At 45.5% G+C, this 18,612-nt stretch overlaps 1 protein-coding gene across 3 annotated transcripts in view; it reads left to right on the top strand.

The window, feature by feature from the left end:
- LOC102088147 (mitogen-activated protein kinase kinase kinase 3) overlaps window positions 1–18,612 on the top strand; it is a 91,104-nt gene that overhangs the window by 26,786 nt on the left and 45,706 nt on the right. For all 3 annotated transcript variants that reach the window (XM_065050354.1, XM_065050352.1, XM_065050353.1), the window contains exon 3: window positions 16,308–16,417. In XM_065050354.1, the coding sequence (XP_064906426.1) occupies window positions 16,308–16,417 (110 nt within the window). The remainder of the gene's footprint in view (window positions 1–16,307; window positions 16,418–18,612) is intronic.

Genomic DNA, 18,612 nt, shown 5'->3' with positions numbered 1-18,612 from the left:
ATAATTCTGGAGATCCTTGCAAACATGATAGAAAAGTGATTTGGAGATTGGTAGTGGTTTGAATTTAAAAAATGAATAAAGTGAAGCTATAAAAAAAAAAGGGGGGGGGGGGGGGAGAAGATAAGAGGAAGTCCAGATCTGCTTCTCCAATATGTAAAATGACAAATTTCAGCTTAAAATCCCTTGTGGAGAAACTCCAGGTTTTTAGGATGTTTTCACTTTGAAGGTGAAATCCACTGCTTTGTTCCTTTGTCAATGAAATATTTTAAAAAGGAAGTTCAGGTTTGCTCTGAGCACCAGTGGGGAATGACTTGCTGGCTCCGGTCCAGTTCTCAGCAGATTGTCAATTTGACTTCTTTTATAGAGAGTGTGGTTGGTGCAATCTGTTCAAGGTACCTTCAGACTGTCAGCTGTATAATTTATATGGGTACACTAGGGAAAGCAGTAATTGTGGGAATACTGTAGTGTGTGCACAGCACAGTTTGGGTTGGAAGGGACCTTCAGACTCATCCAGTGCCACCCCTGCCATGAGCAGGGACATCTTCACCAGCTCAGGTTGCTCAGAGCCCCGTCCAGCCTGGCCTGGGATGTCTCCAGGGATGGTTCATCCACCACCTCTCTGGGCAACCCGGGCCAGGCTCTCACCACCCGCAGTGTCAAAAATTTCTTCCTCATGTCCAGCCTGAATCTCCCTCCTTTAGTTTAAACCATCATCCCTTGTCCTGTCAAGATAGGACCCATTTGCGAGGCGCTATGACTGTTTTTTGGAAAGCGATATAAATTGGCAGGAGTTTTGTGTAGATTTGCAGTTCTGCTCGCAGTTGTGTGTGGGTGGCAGGTGCTGTGCGTGTCCCCTTCCCCACATGTCATTGCTGTAACTCATCACTAACGCAGCATCAATACCTGTGTAAGGATGGCTTAGATCTGTCTGGCTGCATTCAGAAAGGATTATTGTGTGGTCCTGAGTCTGGTCTCTGTCCTTCATGTTTGGGTGAGATGGATTAAGTTCTGTGTATCTTAATCAGTGTTACCCAGTGGTGTGTGTTAGTTAAGGGATAATTGCAACAGCTTTGCACAGAAAATTAGACTAAATTTTAAGGTTTTATTAGTTCCCTCTCTCCTCTTGTGTTATTCCTCTATGAATTGGGATGGGGGAGCATTTTCAATGGAAGAGCAGGAACATTGCTGTCGTGTCATTGATCCCCTCCTGGTAGACCACAGAGGTGGTGTGTTGGATGCAGTGATCTCTTAAGGTCTGTGCCAGCTCTCCCTTTCTTCCTAAGAACCTATTTATAGTCTGCTCAGCGTCTCAGAGTTCAGGACTGTCACTCCTGGACATGTTCTGGGGAAGCTGCGTGACCTCGTATGGAGACCACAAGGTGGGAAGTGGGGACTTTGGCTTCTGTGTGGGCTGCACATGTGCCAGAGCAGTGTGGCTGTGTCATGGGATGCAGTGCTGTGTGGATGAGCCCTCTGCAGCTGTGGCATTCCCGTGCTGCAGAGGTTGCTCTGCTTTTGCAGGTCCAAGACAGTTGCTCTACATGTGGCAGTGTGGGGCCAGTCTAAGAGGAGGTCCTTGGTGTTGGGTGGTCTTACGGTGTGTAGATGTGGCCATGACCACATCACTTGACACTTGAGAATCACAGAAACATTTTGGTTGGAAAAGACCTTCAAGATCATCAAGTCCAACCATTAACCTAACTAACTCCCAAGGCCACCTTTAAACCTTGAGAACCTCATCTCTGCATCTTTTAAACCCCTCCAGAGATGGTGATTCCACCACTTCCCTTGGTAGCCTGTTACGATGCCTGACAACCCTTTCTGTGAAGATTTTTTTCCTAATATCCAATTTAAACCTCCCCTGGTGCAACTTGAGGCCATTTCCTCTCATCCTGTCACTTCTTCCTTGGGAGAAGAGACCAACCCCCTCCATGCTCCAAGCTCCTTTCAGGCAGTTCAGAGATCAGAAGGTCTCCCCTCAGCTCCTGTTCTCCAGCTGAACCCCCCAGGTCCCTCAGCCGCTCCCATCACACTTGTGCTCCAGCCCCTCACCAGCTCCGTTCCCTTCTCTCAACTCGCTCCAGCACCTCAAGGTCTGTCTTGTAGTGAGGGGCCCAAAACTAACCCCAGGTTTCTTTTAGTGCTGTCTGTAAAGCACCTGGGCAATATCTCTGTAGTGTAGATAAGGTGTAATTTTGGACAGAATAGCAATTGGATGCAGCATAGGATCTCAGGACAGAATTTTTCTGGGTTTGCTTTACACTTTGGTCTTTGATAAATCGCTTGGGCTCCTGTTTAGTGTTGTGTGGGGACAGTTTACTCCAGATATGTAGTGGTAGTATTTCTACTGAAGGATTTGACTCTTTCTTTCTATGGAAAAGGAAGGTGATGAGAACAGTGGGATGGGAGGGCAATGACATTGTAAGTACTTGGTGATTTCTAGAGGGAGAGGTGTGACCACACACTGTGGATGTTCGCTTGCTGCTTCAGCAGCTGACCATGCGTTTCCTGAGTGGGTCAGGTCTTGCGTATGAAGTGGGTTAAGATGACTGAGCATGACTCAGAGACATCTTCAAGAAGGCTGGTTCTCAGTGCACCTCACTGGGTGCTGACTGATCATCTAAAATGGTCCCAGAGCCTGAAATAGTGATTTGCTGTCAGCTGGGTGCTGTAATTCCTGCTTGTTGGAAGAAATATGAACTCATTTTTAACACGGTTATTGGGTTGCCATTCTTCTGAGACCTCAGAGTCTGAGTGACATGTGCCTCTTACATTGGTTTTTTTCAGCCTCAATAATGGGAGAAAAATTGGAGTGGAGAACAAGTGTCCTAAAGCAGAATGTCCCACTTCTCAAGACCTCTTTATAATCTTACCAAAATGTAGCTGTGGAGCAACAAGTGCATATGATGCTTCTAAAGATATCCATGTCTCCAATGCAACACAGCGAAAGGACCACGGTCCATAGTGGTTAAAAATTGCTGTGTCTAAACATGACATCGCAGTAAAAGTACTACTAAAAAACTGCAGAAGTTGGTATAAAAAGCACCAGTATGTTTATTGCCTACTTTTTTCTTTGTTTAAAGATGGTTTAAGTTTTCTTTATTCTGGTTATTAAATGCTGTGTGTTCCTCATGCTAAAAACTCCAGGAATGCCTATCTCTTCTGCTCAGTGTATAACTCAAAGCTTTAAGTCTTTAGACCTTTTCTGGAGTGAGTGTGACTCTTGCTTCAGCATAAAGAGAACCTGAGTTGTGGGAAATGGGCAAATGATGCTTGTTTAAGGTATTGTTGTGACAGTTGATGTCTCAGCTCTCCCATGCCTTGTTTTCTTCATTCCTCAATCAAAGGCAATGCTTTTGCTCTTTGTATGCTGCGAGTTACTAAAAGTTCAATTGCTGGATTTCATCTTATTCGAAGGCACATCAAGCTTTCTGGCTTGGCTTTTCTTATTTTTAATAAGTGTCTGTTTCTCCTTCTCCCTTTAGTGGTGTCGTGCCCAGACCTGCATCGCTGTATTTGGGATGTTTTGGGATGTTGCAGCCATGGCTGCAGCAATAGATGAGGAGTTCACGGGCTCTGGGCTGCGGCTTTGGGCATTGCAAGTAGCTGGGCTGGGAAGGAGAAAGAAACCTTTATGAGCCTGCAAATAACCTTCAGAAGTATCAGAGGCAGTCAAGGGAAATAACTTGCTAGCTATGTTTCTTGCTGGGTAAACTTTTTTCCCCTTTCAAGTGTGCTCAAGAGAGAGGTATGGCTTGTGGGGAGAGGTAATACATTTTATTAGACCAAACTGATGGAGGTGGAAAAAAACAGGCTGTCTTTAAGGTGCATAAGCCCTTCTTCAGAGGAGCAAATTTCAAATGTAGTGGGAAAGCAGGCTGGAAAAATTGGCCTGGGTTTGATTTAATTATGTTAATCTGTGAAAGGAAAAGGTAACTAGTGTCTATGGAGCAGAGGGGGAGGCTTAGCAAAAAGCTGTGAAAGTTGGTTGTGGGATGAGGGCAGCCAGTACCTGGTACCTTTCAAGTGGTCAGGGGTTTTGTAGGCAGATGCTATGGGACAAAATGCATCACACCATAAAGCCAAACAGCCCCTCTATTTAACTTGTTTTAATGCTCAGCGGAGCCATAGGAATACAAAAATTTCTTAAATGTGGTTATTTTTGCTTTTTTTAAGGGTCTAGCCCCTAATTGCAGCTCCCCTGGACTAGCTAATCTGCAAAAGCAAATGAGAAACAATGGGTTTGTCTGAGAGGCAGAGATTTAGCATGGCTTATCTTGCGCTGCTCTGTGCTCTCACAGCAAACTCTGCCTTTGGTCTTCCTCAGGGCTGCAACTGGGAGCCACCCAGTTCAGGAGCCACTTCAGGGCTGGGAAACCTTTGGCAGCTGGAACGGTCAAGGCTGGGTTAAGTTTTCCTTTGGAACTCCATAAAGGCTTGTTCTTTGGCTATCATAGATTTGCTTATTTTATCTTGTGCTTTAGATATCTTTGAGCTTCAGTAGCAGGGGACTGGGGTGCACTCTTGATCCCTGTGCACCTCATGGGTTTGCAACCATGGTCTGTGTTACTGTCCCTGCCTCAGAGCCAAGTTTAGAGGCAAAGCGCCTCACCCAGTGACACATGTGGGAGCCAGCAAAGCATATCACAACCCATGCTTTGGCACTGTGTTTGTGGGTATGACCAAATTCCTTCCCCTAAATGGGGTGGTTTCATCTGCTCCCCTTACAGGAGCCAGCCCAGGGGTTGGGGAGCTGGTTTGGGGGCCCATGAGGTGGCATGGGGCAAACAGGCAGCAAGCTGGCAATTAACTATGGAAGATCACAGGGAAGATAGTGGAAGATCACAGGGCTTGGGTGCTGGTTTTGCTTAGTTGAGTAAAAATAAATATAGTCTAAGGAGCGCAGAGCTCGTAAGAGCTCCTCCTGTGGGTCCTGGCCCCATGTGGTGTGCTTGGCACTGATTCAGGGCTGGGTGCCATGATGCTGCCCCCGTTTTGGTAGCAAAATGATGCCTTCTGTGGGCTGGAGAAGTTTGAGAGGTGGCTTCCTAAAGAGAAGTTGTCCATGATCATGATACCAGGTTCCTGTCCTGTTCCTCATGGCCTGGGGACACGGCTGGGCCTGTGTACCTCATGGTAGAATGCGCTGCCATGGTGGCCGGGCCTGTGGTGACAGGGTGTGAGGACAGTTAGCAAGTGCTGGATAAGCACCAAAACCCTTTATATCACTGAAAACTGGTGTCATATTGAATACTGAACCATCATGTCTTCCTGCTCAAGGATCCAAGTTGCTGGCTGGATATAGAATCATAGAGTAGTTTGGGTTGGAGGGACTTTCCAAGCTCATCCAGTGCCACCCCTGCCATGAGCAGGGACATCTTCACCAGCTCAGGTTGCTCAGAGCCCCGTCCAGCCTGGCCTGGGATGTCTCCAGGGATGGGGCATCCACAACTTCTGGATATGAGGGACAACACCTATTTCCCCAACTTTGACCTCTTCAGCCAGTCTTTGCCCCGACTGTTCACTACCCCAGGGCAAAGATGTTTTGTCCATCTCCAAGCTGCCCAGCTCGAATACCTGCCATAGTGCAGCCTCTGAGCAGCTCTCCTCATTGTGTAACACTGCAAAATTTGTGCCCTAATCCCCAAGCTGCCTTGCCTTGACTGAATCTGGCTGTTGGGATGTTGTCTGGGGACAAAATGGCTTTTTAGCTGGGCCTGGCCACCCTCCATGTGTGCAGGGCTGTATGTGGGATGTGTGGTGAGAAATGGGATGGGGAGGAGGGCAGCACGTTGCAGAGCATGGGAAAGCTCTGCCGCCGGCTCTGATCCCATGGAATTTTACTGTACTGTCAGAGGGATGGCTATTTTGGGAGCAGAAGGTTGTAATGAACCACAGACGTAACCCTGCTTTCCCTCCCTGCTCAGCTAAACCAAACACCTTTTGGATCCTGAGTCCTTTTCCATTGCAGCAGTCCCTGGTAAATCTCCAGTATGAAGGTACATTGGTGTTGTGCCACAGCCCTTCACGTTTGGCAAGTGAAATTTCTTGTCTGATTTGTGTCTTAGCCAGTGAAACTTTTACATAAGTGATACCACTTGTCGTTCAGTGCTCTTGAAAGGTTTTGGGTTTGTTGTCTGCAAGGTACGAATCACTCAGTGTTGTAAGAGCATCGTTCTTGCCCGACCTAAACTGGGGTGATTTCCCAGTTGTGTTACCTTAGCTTTTTGTTTTCCCTGGGGAAATTCAGAGGCCAGTTCAAGTTCTTCATTTTCTCACACCCTGGATCTCAAATATGTTGTGACATAATGTATTTCTTTATTTGCCAGTTTATTCTCTTGCTGTTTTCTCAGTACTCTTATAAACACGTTAAGAACCCAATCACTTTATGTTGGTGTTTGCTTATTTGTGTACGTGTTTATTTTGGGCACTGGTTGGGTCCTGTTGGTGTAGTGATAAGAATTAGTTGTGTATGTGATACAGTTTTGCTAATTATAATTTAAAAGATAGCTGGTTTGGCTTTTTAAAATATATTTCCCACTTCCCCTCAGGCTCATTCCTGAGCACTAATTTCTGCCCCTTTTGCAAGGGGGTGTGAAAGGAAGGCTTGTTTTTGGTCTAAATTTGTTTTCTGATGTGTTGACTGTGCAATTGTACTGGTATAGTTTTATGGGTCACCTGAGGGTTAGTGTGGCATAGAGGGGGAATATGAGACAGCAACTCTCAAAATAAGCTTTACCCTGAGTAAAGGGTTTGTGAGATAACTGTACCTTAAAACCACAGCTGTTTTATTGGGCATTCGGTGTGATGGGCATCTGTAGCTGTCAAAAGCCTCTGATTCGGTTTTGTTTCCGTTCATAAAGTAGTCACTGCTTGTGCCATAAAAACAAAATTCAACATCCGAACCGATGTTGCTTATGGAGAACAAACATTTACTATTGATTTGTTTGATAAATTAGTAATAATTTTCTCTACCTATTGGATGGTGCACCCCTTGACATAATTCCTCAATAAGGAGAAATGTGCATTCAGGAGACCACAGCACCTCACAGCATTAATTATCTCCATGAGTTTGTGTATCCCGAGCCCAAGACGTCAGCGAGCAAACTCCTGCCAAGAAATCCTGCCTTATCACAAGGGTCTTTCCTCACTTCCTGGTGTATAATTGCTCGGTTCGACCTGCCGAGCTGTGCCCTGCCCTGCCGTCCTTCACGGGTTGACCTTGCCATCCCCTGGGTGGGGTTGCAGGAGGGTGAACCACAGCAGGATCCAGCTGCCGACCAGCCCTTTGACTTGCAAAGGGAACGTGCTCCGCTGGCGCGTCTGCTCTGCTGCAGCCCACGGTCATCTGGAGCAGGGGATTGATAATTTTTTCACTATATCAGATACTGAACGCTGCTCCAGACAGTGGCAAAATGCTTTGTGTGCGTGAACGGGATTAGTTTCTGCAGAGGTTTATCTGTGTCTCTGTCACTGGATAGACGTATTCAGCCATCAGGTCATTCACAGACAGCACTTCTAAGGGCGATGAGTTGCAAAACAGTAGTTGTAGCTGCCTGTGAGAGTGTCTGGGTCCCTTCTTTACTTGCTTAACAGCTGTTGTTATGGTCCAAGTCAGGCACTTGAGCTTGTAGCTCACTGGTCTCCTTCTTGGTCTTGACTGGGACAGTTACTGTGACCATGTTTACTTAGTAATTGATGCCTTCTGCTATGTAGAATCATAGAATCATTTAGATTGGAAAAGAGCCTTAAGATCATAAAATCCAATGTGTCTTGCTTGTGAAGCAGTGGAACAGGCTGCCCAGCCAAGTGGTAGAGTCGCCATCTGTGGAGGTGCTTCAAGGACCTGTAGATGAGGCTCTTAGGGACATGGTTTAGTGCCAGAGTCAGGTTATGGTTGGACTTGATGATCTTAAGGGTGTCTTCCGATTATTCTGTGTTTCTGTGGTACCTTTACGTCTGGTATTTTGTGCATGGCCTGAATCCTGGTGGCAGTACATGTCTATGGATGGTGTTTGCAGGTATTGCAGAAACCCAGAAGTCCTAGGTTTAGCTTCATTTCCAAATGTGTTGTATGTTTGTTTTCCTCTCTGGCTTTTAGAGAAAAAGCAGCATTTGTCTTCACAAACAAGTTCTTTGACATCTGCTTTCACATAGGTTAATGTTGTCAGGGTCCCTGGGCCAGCAAAGCTAGGACTGGTATGACTTTGACCTTCTGACAAAGGCAGTGAGTAATCCAAATTGCTGCTGGTCTAGTAGACATGAACTTTCACTCTAACACATGGGCCAAGTTTGTTACCCCATGCTCACATTGCAAATAGAAATGAAAAGGTGTTGTGGCCGTTGAACATTATAGGCCACTCTGTTTGCTCTGCTCCTCATAAAGAAACAAAATAAATTAAAAAGGCAACTGGAAAGAGCTCTAGGAATGAATTAAGGATTGCTCTAATGTAAGAAGCTATGTGTTTCCATTAAGTTCAATGAAGAAGGGTTAAAAGGGGGTGAGATTGCATTTGGTGAATACCTGCAGAGATGAGGGCATGAGATTTCTGTTAATAGAGGGGGTCTCCTAGATATAGGGGTGTCAAGATCTAATGAGTAGAATTCAAAGCAAGCTATACTAAAACTGGAATTTGGAGAGTTGTTACAGAGGGCTTACTAGAATAAGTGTGTGAGCTCTTCAAACAGACTTTCTGGACAGCTTTCTGAAAAAAAAGCTGTTTTGAGTGATTCCAGGTCAAGATCATGATGTAGGGGCTGCTGAATGAGGTTTTTTTGACCTTTGTATACAGTTGGGAAGGCTAGATCCAGTTAAATAATTTCTGAGTTTAAGCTCCATTAATGTATTTAGCTCTGGCTCCAGACTTGTGTCATACTGAACAAGACTTCTGTCTGTCTCAGATTCCTGTCCATTAAATGAGACATAAATGACAGCTCGTCTGTCTGTCTCACAGTTTAGCTGAAAGTCCATCTGGCCTTAACTGCCCCTTACAGATAGTGAGTGATGCTGAGGCGGTGAGTCATGGCTTTTGGTTGAGGTTCTTTGGTAAATGATAAATCACAGAATAGTTTGGGTTGGAAGGGACCTCCAAAGCTCACCCAGTGCCACCCCTGCCATGAGCAGGGACATCTTCACCAGCTCAGGTTGCTCAGAGCCCCGTCCAGCCTGGCCTGGGATGTCTCCAGGGATGGTTCATCTACCACCTCTCTGGGCAACCTGGGACGGGCTTTCACCATCAGTGTCAAAAATTTCTTCATATCCGGCCTGAATCTCCCCTCTAATATAAAACCATCACTCCTTGTCCTATCACAACAGGCCTTGCTGAGAAGTCTGTCCCCATCTTATCTACCTCTTTTAAGCACTGAGAGGCCACAGAAAGGTCACCCCAGAGCCTTCTCTTCTCCAGGCTGAACACGAACTCTGTCTTACTAGGAGAGATGTTCCATTGCTCTGATCATTTTTGTTATATACCAGTTAATAAATTTATGTTTTCCAAAAGCAGAGGAAATGAAAGGTTATGTCTATTGCAGGCCAAGGTTAAGATTGTCTGGTGTCATAGTCACGTGGTTCCATATTTCTTTTCACTATGTCATTTCAGTACTTTTGTCACTATGTGTTCAAAGCCTTGCCTTTTGAAAGGGCTTTTACTGATGGTGACAGTGTTCCTGTGAACATCCTTCCCATCCTCTCCTCATCCCCTCTGTCTTCTCAGGGGTGTCTGCAGGAGCTGCATCACCTTCCAGAAAGGTCAATCACACATCAGGGATTGGAAGGGACCTCAAAAGCTCATCCAGTGCAATCCCCCCATGGAGCAGGAACACCCAGATGAGGTTACACAGGAAGGTGTCCAGGCGGGTTGGAATGTCTGCAGAGAAGGAGACTCCACAACCTCCCTGGGCAGCCTGGGCCAGTGTTCTGATACCCTTCCTGAGGATGCTGGCGATGGAGGCTGCTAATGGAATTTACACAGGCACAAGGGCTGAGCTGGGATACCAACATCACGGCTGCAAAAAGCACAGTGAGATGTTCAGTGGTCACGCCTGTGGTTTTACGCTGGATCCGAGCAGAAGCGTGGTGACAACATGCAGTCCCGGGGCCGCAGGCTCCGGCCTCGCTCAGTAATGACTCAGGATGTTATTCTTCCCTTCTGCAACGCCCAGGATTTTTCCCCGATTTTTCCCAGCCCCAGCTCTGCCTGGTGTGTGAGAGAGGCCAAAATCACAACTTGCCATGTTTTAAAAGACTCCTTTACTTCTGCAGGCTGTTCTGTGTGCTTCATCCAACTGGTGATTTTTTTAATATTTGCACTGTTGATGGCAGCAGCTTCATGGAACTACCGTAAGCTGCCTCTTAGTAATGACCTATTAGTGAAGCCAACAATAACAGCACTGTCTAGACCATCTGAACTCTAAATTATTCTTTTGTCCCGTCTTCATTTGCTTCCTCTCCTGACTGAATTGTTTTGGGTAGTTCACGTTGACCTCCAGGTTCTCTATTTCTCTCTTGTTTTCAAGTTGTCTTGTTCAGCAGCAAACCTGCTGTACTAAGACTGAAACTCCAGGTTCCTCCCTCTCGCACGAACGCTGGAACCAAAGCAGTGTAACAGCACCAGAAATGAGTATCTGGAGGGTGGAGAGATGTGTCATCTTGGTGGTTTTTTGATTTCACGTGGTAGTTGATTTTACCGAGTGTTGAATGCCCTAGATTCACATTGGTAGTGCCTGGGACCTCTAAGTCTTCACATCTTACTGAACTGACAACTTGATGAGTATTTTGTGCCAAGGTATTAGGATTTTTATAAGATTTTGACCCAATGGATCAGTGGACTTTTTATGAAGGTATAAACCTAACATTCCCATGTCCACTGGTCATTGCTTCCCAAGGGGGCTCTTGGTTTCTTCTGTGCATTCCTCTCTTCTGGATGACTATGGATATTTCCTCTAATCCCCAAACCTTTGGGAAATTTGGAACTTTGAGGCTTCTCTTCTATTTGTTTGGAAGTGGTCCTTGGTTGGATGGGCTGGCAGTGTGATTGAATGAGCTTTGTCACATGAAGGTGATGTAAAAAGCAGAAAATTAGGGTATTGGTGTGAAGTAAGGAAGAAATGAGTCTCCTACTAAGGGAAACAGCTGATAATAGAGAAAGCTGAGGATGGAAGAAGAGATGCTGAGGATGGAAGAGATGCTGGGGACAAGGGGACAGTGCTAAACACAACTGATTTTTAGCTGTCAGTATAATCAGCTTTTTGTCCTGTTCTTTCATTGTAGAAATACTCCTGTTTACATGTTGTGCTCAGGAGAGTACAGGCTTCACTGTACAAGTAATTCACCCCGTCAACCTAAAGTAACTTGAATGAATTTATACAAAACAGTGTGAGAATGAAGCTGGGCCAGAAGGTTGTTCAAGAGCAAGAACCTTCATGTGTTGCGCAAAGTTGGTGGTTTCCACGAGTCTCCGTGTCCATCTGAGCTCTGTGGCTATTTCCTTGGTCAAAAAATCACAGAATCGACTGGGTTGGAAAAGACCTCAGAGATCATCAAGTCCAACCCTTGGTCCAACTCCAGTCCATTGACTAGATCATGGCACTAAGTGCCATGTCCAATCTCAGTTTAAAATCCTCCAGGGCCTGTGAGTCCAGCACCTCCCTGGGCAGCCATTCCAATGCCTGACCACTCTCTCTGCACAGAATTTCTTTCTAATCTCCAGCCTAAATTTCCCCTGGCAGAGTTGAAGCCCATGGCCCCTTGTCCTGTTGCTGACTGCCTGGGAGAAGAGACCAATCCCCACCTGGCTAGAACTGCCCTTCAGGTAGTTCTAGAGAGTGCTGAGCTCACCTCTAAGCGACTTCCAGCTGTTTTGCAGTGTTGTGCAACTTCCAGCTGTTCTGTTCTGGAGCTGCTGCAGACCTTGGGAAGGTGTTTGTGTAGGCTTAATGCTGCCTTCTCCCAAGGCCTGGAGCTACTTTGGGTCCTGCCAGTGCTGGATCAGGAGTACCTCATCTTGCTTGTCCCATGGGCTTGGGATTCCTCTCAATTCCCTGGCATTTTCCATCCCATACCCTTTTCTCGCTTGAACCAACCCAAGCAGGGGGAGCGAGCAGCCTGGGACAGCCCTTTTGCTGGAGAGCTTAGGAGCGGCATTTGGATTTAATTATCCAGTAAGTCTCAGCGCTTGTTTGAATTTTGCCTGAACTGGCTGAGCTGGCTGTGTGTTTCCATGGAACAAAGTCCTCCACCCTTCTTGGGAGTCAGCTCAGAGACCCCAAGAGCAGTAATTAGGATGGGTAAGAGGCTTATTCTGGAAAGCATCAGTTCCTGTGCGAAGCTGTCATGGAGAGGAGTGGGAAGCGTTGGTTTTGCAACCAGTGATGCAAGTCGTGCTCCTGCTCTGAAGTTGCTTCAGACTGCAGTATGGGGTTTTTCTCGCTTTGTTTTGGACAGTTGAGGCTTTGACCACAGTTCCTTTGAAACTGCAGTTGTCTCATTCTAAACACACACTGTGAAAAGTGGTTTAAAAGCTATTTAAGCGTATAGAAATACGTTACTTCAAGGAAATAATGTGTTTCTGCTTGTGCTTAAGTTATTCTTTCACACAGGAAGGAGTTTTATCTTATTTTTCTAGTAGTGATGGCATGGGTGTGTATTTTTGTTGTTTTTTTTTGACAAGTAACACAAGTTTTCTAATAAAAAATTGTCAAGTGCTCTTCAGAATACTCTTTGGCATCATATTTTTAATAGATGGAAGAACAAAGATGACAGCCTAAATATTAGGAATACCTTTATCTTTCTTCAAATACCTGATTCAGGGCAGCTGGGACCCACTGTTACACCACTGATTCTAGGCTGGTTAAGTTGATGGTTGGGTATCTCTGAAAATGGGCTGAATTTGTGTGGTTACTGCAAGTGAGTGGATGCTTCTTGGCTTGAGGTGTTGGGAGAGATGCAGGAGGATGCCCCTTGCAGAGATGTGCTGACTTTCTAAGGAAATGTGATTTTTGGCAGCCATGCAGGTGGGGTTGCAGCACCATGGATTTTTGAATCTTTGTTGGGTGGACTCACAAGACTGTGCTGCAAAAAGTTTTGACAGGATTGATGGGTAGGTAGAGGAGGAAGTTTCAGTTCATAGAATCATGGAATAGTTTGGGTTGGAAGGCACCTTCAAAGTTCATCTAGTCCAACCCATGAGCAGGGACATCTTCACCAGCTCAGGTTGCTCAGAGCCCCGTCCAGCCTGGCCTGGGATGTCTCCAGGGATGGTTCATCCACCACCTCTCTGGCCAACCTGGGCCAGGCTCTCACCACCCTCTAAGCAGTTATTGCTTCAAGGGCAATGAGATGTGAACCAAACCCTTCCTGGACACTGGGTGTCTCCTTGGTGTTCAAGGATAAGACAAGAGTCTTTGAGATATTGGCCTTCTTTGCTTTTTCTATCAGTAAGAACTTGTCACGAGTTACTTTGAATACCCTGATGTGGTGGCCAGTGTAAGCCCCATGTGGTAGGTGAAGCAGTGAGGACATCCAGGCTTTCAGTAGGTGCTGCAAAGGTGATTTCCAATCGCAGCCTCCCTGTGTTTTGCAGGGTTGCTCACTTCCAGTGTCCTCCTAGTGAAATTACATTCTAATCCCTTGTCACTATTGTCTTTCCAATGGACAACACAACGTACCCTGTAGGAATAACACTCAAGTGGTGACCCTGTATACTCATTTTGAGTGGTGTCAGTGGTAAGATCCACTTCAGCTCAAAGATCTCTCTTTTTTGAGGTCTTCAGTGGTGCCATGTGCTCATTAGACATCCTAAAAAACATATGGGTCATGGACCGGGCTGCCCAGGGAGGTTGTGGAGTCTCCTACTCTGGAGGCATTTAAGACCTGCCTGGACACCTTCCTGTGTAACCTCATCTGGGTGTTCCTGCTCTGGTGGGGGATTGGGCTGAATGAGCTTTTGAGGTCCCTACTAATCCCTCACATTCTGTGATTCTTTTGTTCTCGGCTCTGTGGTCAATCCTTGCAGGTACCTGTGGGATGTGGTGGGATCTCTGGTATGTGGCCTATGGGGGTTTGGGGCAGCTGCTGGCTCCTTTTGGGAAGGAATAGTGGGAGCAGCTGGCACTCACTCCAGAAAACCTTGAAGTTACTCTACATCTGTCAGTTTATCCTTTATTGTTATTACTGTTGCTTTCCAGAAGATACTGGAAGATCCATGAGGGCACCAGTGGGTTAACCAGAGATGCAGATGCTGCTGGGCATATCCAATGAGGTTTGGGGCTGATGAGTTGGTGGTGAATTGATGGTAAATACAGTGGTTTTGCCAGCAAAAGCCCAGTTTCACCACTGCCCATTCAGGCCCCATTTCCCCATGACATCACGGCCAGCGTTTGGTGTTGGTGAGTTCAGGAAACTCTTGTTGTGACTCGGGTTGGAAAAAAGAAAGGGGTGAGGGGCACTGTAGAGATTATGGCTTTGGTGGAAAATTCCTGGAAGGTGGCGTGTGGGGTTTTTTGTTGTGTGTTCTGTGTGTGTTTTTAAACTTATCCCTTCCCTGTTTCCCTTCCCCTGTGCTTGTCTGCAGAGGTCCCTTGTAACAAAAACAAACCAGAGCACTAAACCCCAAACTATGAGAACATTCTAGTTCTTTTTTATTATTATTATTATTACTACTTTTTTTTAGTATTATTTTCTGAACTAGAACTGAAAGTTATCTTGGCTGTTTTCTTGGAGCATTTCAGGTTGTGCTCCTGAACCCCTCTGGATAAAACATACCTTTGTTTTTAGTGGGTAGGGAGATGTGGAAGAGAGGACAAATGGAACCTTAATCCACTTTGATATTTTATTTTTATTTATGATATATCTAATATTTATATATACTCACAGTATATTCTTTATATATAAACACACATTGCCTTCATGAAATCGTATGTATTTTCCTAATGCCTGAGGTAGGCATTAGGGCTCATTTCTGAGCTCTACACTAAAAGTGACACTGGATTTTAAACATTTTCCCCCATTTCTTTTCCCTTATTTCTATAATGAGATGGCTCTGGTTGCCCAGCATCTATGAGAAGGCTTTTTCTCACACTTTCAATATCTTTTTCATAGCTTCAGACCAGAGACAACCCAGCAGGAAAAGAGGAGGTGATGCTGGATCCGAGCATGAGGATCCAGGGCATCTTTTACTGGGGAAAGAACCTCAATATTTGGGTCCAGTCCTGTGTGATCACATAGAATTACAGGGTCATTTTGGTTGGAAAAGACTCAAGATTGAGCGCAACTGTTAACCCAACACTGTCTCTAAGCCATGTCCTGAAGAACCTCATCTATGCCTCTTTTAATCACCTCCAGGGATGGTGATTTGTATAGTTTTTGACATCTTTGCAGGATTTGAGTTAAATCTGCCAGCTGGCTTGGGGTGGGGATGTCTCTATCCCTGGAGACACTCAGTTGTACACAAAATGTAGTAGCTGTGTCTGTATTTTTACATTAATAGCTACGTGTGCCTCATACCTGCCTGTCTAGACTGTATCGTGAACATGGTGGCATGCAACAGGTTTTCACACCTTCCAAAAGAATACGCAGAGCCCTTGATCTTGATGGGGCTTGTGGTTGGTATGTCGCAATGAAATAGTTTGTAGCTGCTTTAAGAGACCATGGGTCTAGATACAGAAGTATTGAAAAAGGAGATGGGTTTCAGATCAAATGCGTCACTCCAAGTTGTTTAATTACTGCAGGAATTAGAAATAACATATGGGCTCTCAATGTGTGTCTCTCTTCTGCCTGGGACAGTCAAGCTTGGTGCCTCTTCTAATGGTTTCTTGCCTTCTCCTGTGGTTTCTCATTGGCTTTAATTTGAAAGTCACTTGTTGCTCTTGAGCCTCTTTAATGGAGAGGGAGGAAGAGAGGAGGTGAAGAACTGCAGTGTATTCTATCACCTGCTGTGTGAGCTTTTTGGGTCTGGAAAGGTTTCCATCCTGTAGAGCATCATCTTACATCTCACAAACTGGATCCAGCACACTGGGAAGTACATTTGACCTATGGGTCCCTCTCCGAAGGGTCCCATGAGCAGCAGCTGGAGGAGCAGTGGCCACCAACACTCAGCCACTGGCTTTTCTGTGATCTGTCTCACCTGTGATAAAGAAACCTGTATTTCCAAGAGCCGGTGGGCTGCAAGGGACCATAAGTGTGGTCTTTGAATGTCTTTCTTAGGAATAAGGCTGGACATAGTGTCTTGTTACTGAGTTGAAAGATTGTATTGGTGTTACTGTGTTTTTACCCTGCACTTCCAGGGATGATCAGTTCTCTCCTTTTGCAGATGAAGAGGAAGCTCTGAACTCGATTATGAAGGATTTGGCAGCGTTGGGCAAATGTGGGGGGCTGCTGGACAACAACAGGAATAAAAACAGTGTCCACTCCAGCAAACAGGTAAGACATTGCTTGAATCAACCCCAAACTCCTGGAGACCAGAGAGGTGATGGGCATGGTGCTCACCATGCTGGAAGAACAGAGTTTAAATGTTAGGACTGAAGTTAAGAAGTGCTGCAGGAGCTCAGGACTTGAGAAATAAACTAAGTTAACATAGGCATAGGCTTTAGGACCTTTTGAAGAGCTGAAAAGCAGATACAGGCATCCCTGTCTCACAGAGGGACAACGGAGGAGCGGAGAGGAAGAATGATACCCCAAATCATTCCTAAATATAGTGATAGAGCCCCAAATTGGTTTTAAATCTTAAATCCCACCCCCCTCTGCCAAGGCACTTCTCTATCTTGTTTAGGACTGAAAGTACAAGAGCTTGTTACAGGCTATGCAGCTTTAAGCTTTGGCTTAGTCAGATGTTTTCTATTGACAGTGCTGATGAAATACAGTACTTATCATGTGCACATTTTACTTCAGATATTAGAAAGACAGACTGCCAACTTGGAGCTGTAGACACCCCGGCACTCTGGGGAAGGATCATGTCATTCTTACATAAAGTGTTTAAATATTAATTATTGGTGTTTATGCTCTAAAACACGAACGTTTTGGCCCTGTCGCTTGTTTGGAGTTGATTTGGTGAGCAAAAAGGTTGTCCCTTGAGCAATGTCAGAAATTATTCGCTGACATGGAGATAATAGCTCAAGCCTCTTTATGTATGGAACAGTTATACAGATGTGAAAGTGGGGAAGAAAGAATTCAGTTGTCAAAATAGCAAGGAAAAAAGGGGGAGAAATAGAGGGGACAGGGAAGCTGCTAGAGAAGCAGATCCACTTGGAATTCCGCTTCTAGTGAATAGAATAAGCTTGCAGTCAACTTTGCAGCTAACAAAGAAGAAAACAAATTGTCATTTATTGCTGTCATGCATATTTTAACTAACAAAACTCTGGATGCAGATGGGGGAAAAATCCTTTCCTGAATCCCTCTAGACTTCCGAGCCACATGCAGACGAAAACACGTGCGCACGTAGCACGTCTGTTTTAAACTGTGTCTTGGTGGTAGCAGCTGTCCAAGTTGAATCATTGGGTTTGCGTTCAGCTCATGCTGAAATAAGTCCAAGATGTTTACAAATCTGACCGGAGAAGTTCAGAGCTGGCTCCCTGCAGCTTCGGATGCTGCGAGAGCGGCGTTTTCTGTGAGCCGATGGGTGGGGACCGTACCGAGCCATTTCGGGATGCTTTGGGGATAGCGAAGCTTTGGGCGCTTCTCTTAAATTACACGCTTTTCTCACAATCGGAAGATCCCCACTGTCATGTTTGAAAACTGTAAATGCTGCAGATACAGAGTTAACCGGATATTTAGTTGAAATTAAGAAATGTAATAATTTTCATTGGCTGGATTCATACCTACAAAAGTTTCATAAAACTCAAGTCTCGCACTCCAATTTGTATCCGCAGCCCATGCACTTTGTGTTTCCATGTGTAAATCACCATTAGAGCGACATCGTTCTCTAACATGAGCTTTAGAATTGTCACCTGCCGCTTGCATTTCATTATATTATATTAGGAATCAAACTGTTCTTCCTGATTACAACACTAATGCTTGGAAAAATTGCCTCCTTTGTTTTCTTTATATCCATAAGCAGACCTGCCGTAGCTGTGTGCTCGGTTACTCAGAGCTCTCTGATGGAGGAGGCACAAATACTCAGCATCCTGCTTTCCTTGTGCATCCGTGGCTGAGGATTCAGACCCGCAGTCCCCACGAGATGATGGGCGTTGGAGTCTGAATTGTTGCTTCACTAAATTGGCCTAACTAGACCAAGTCTGGCTCGTGGGACGGCAGGAGTCTGGTCTGCGAGGTGGGGAGTGGCCAGAGTAGGTGGATTCAGCGAGGACTTGGTTCGTGTTTGCAGCTCTGAGACTTTTAATCAACTTGTTTGGGTCACTTTTAGTTCTTTTCCTTGTTTTTTAGCTGAGAAATTGCTGGGGGGAGGGAAAGATGGCTTTGGAAATGCTGTCGTCATGCTTGTGATTTGTTGTTCCTTTGGTACATGGTGTTCCCGTTTATTTGTTTTCATTTCTTTCCGGTGATCAGGTTGGCTGGTAGGGCTGAAGGATGCTCTGCACAGTCTCCCTTCTTGGAGGAGGGAGATTGAGGTGTTTAGATGCTAAATCATCCTCTTGGGAATCTCATTGTAGGTGTCTCTT

The sequence above is a fragment of the Columba livia genome, chromosome 2, assembly GCF_036013475.1.
Source record: "Columba livia isolate bColLiv1 breed racing homer chromosome 2, bColLiv1.pat.W.v2, whole genome shotgun sequence".
NCBI classification, from domain to species: domain Eukaryota; kingdom Metazoa; phylum Chordata; class Aves; order Columbiformes; family Columbidae; genus Columba; species Columba livia.
Note: the sequence above shows the minus strand (reverse complement) of the source record. Positions and strands in the feature narration are given on the sequence as shown.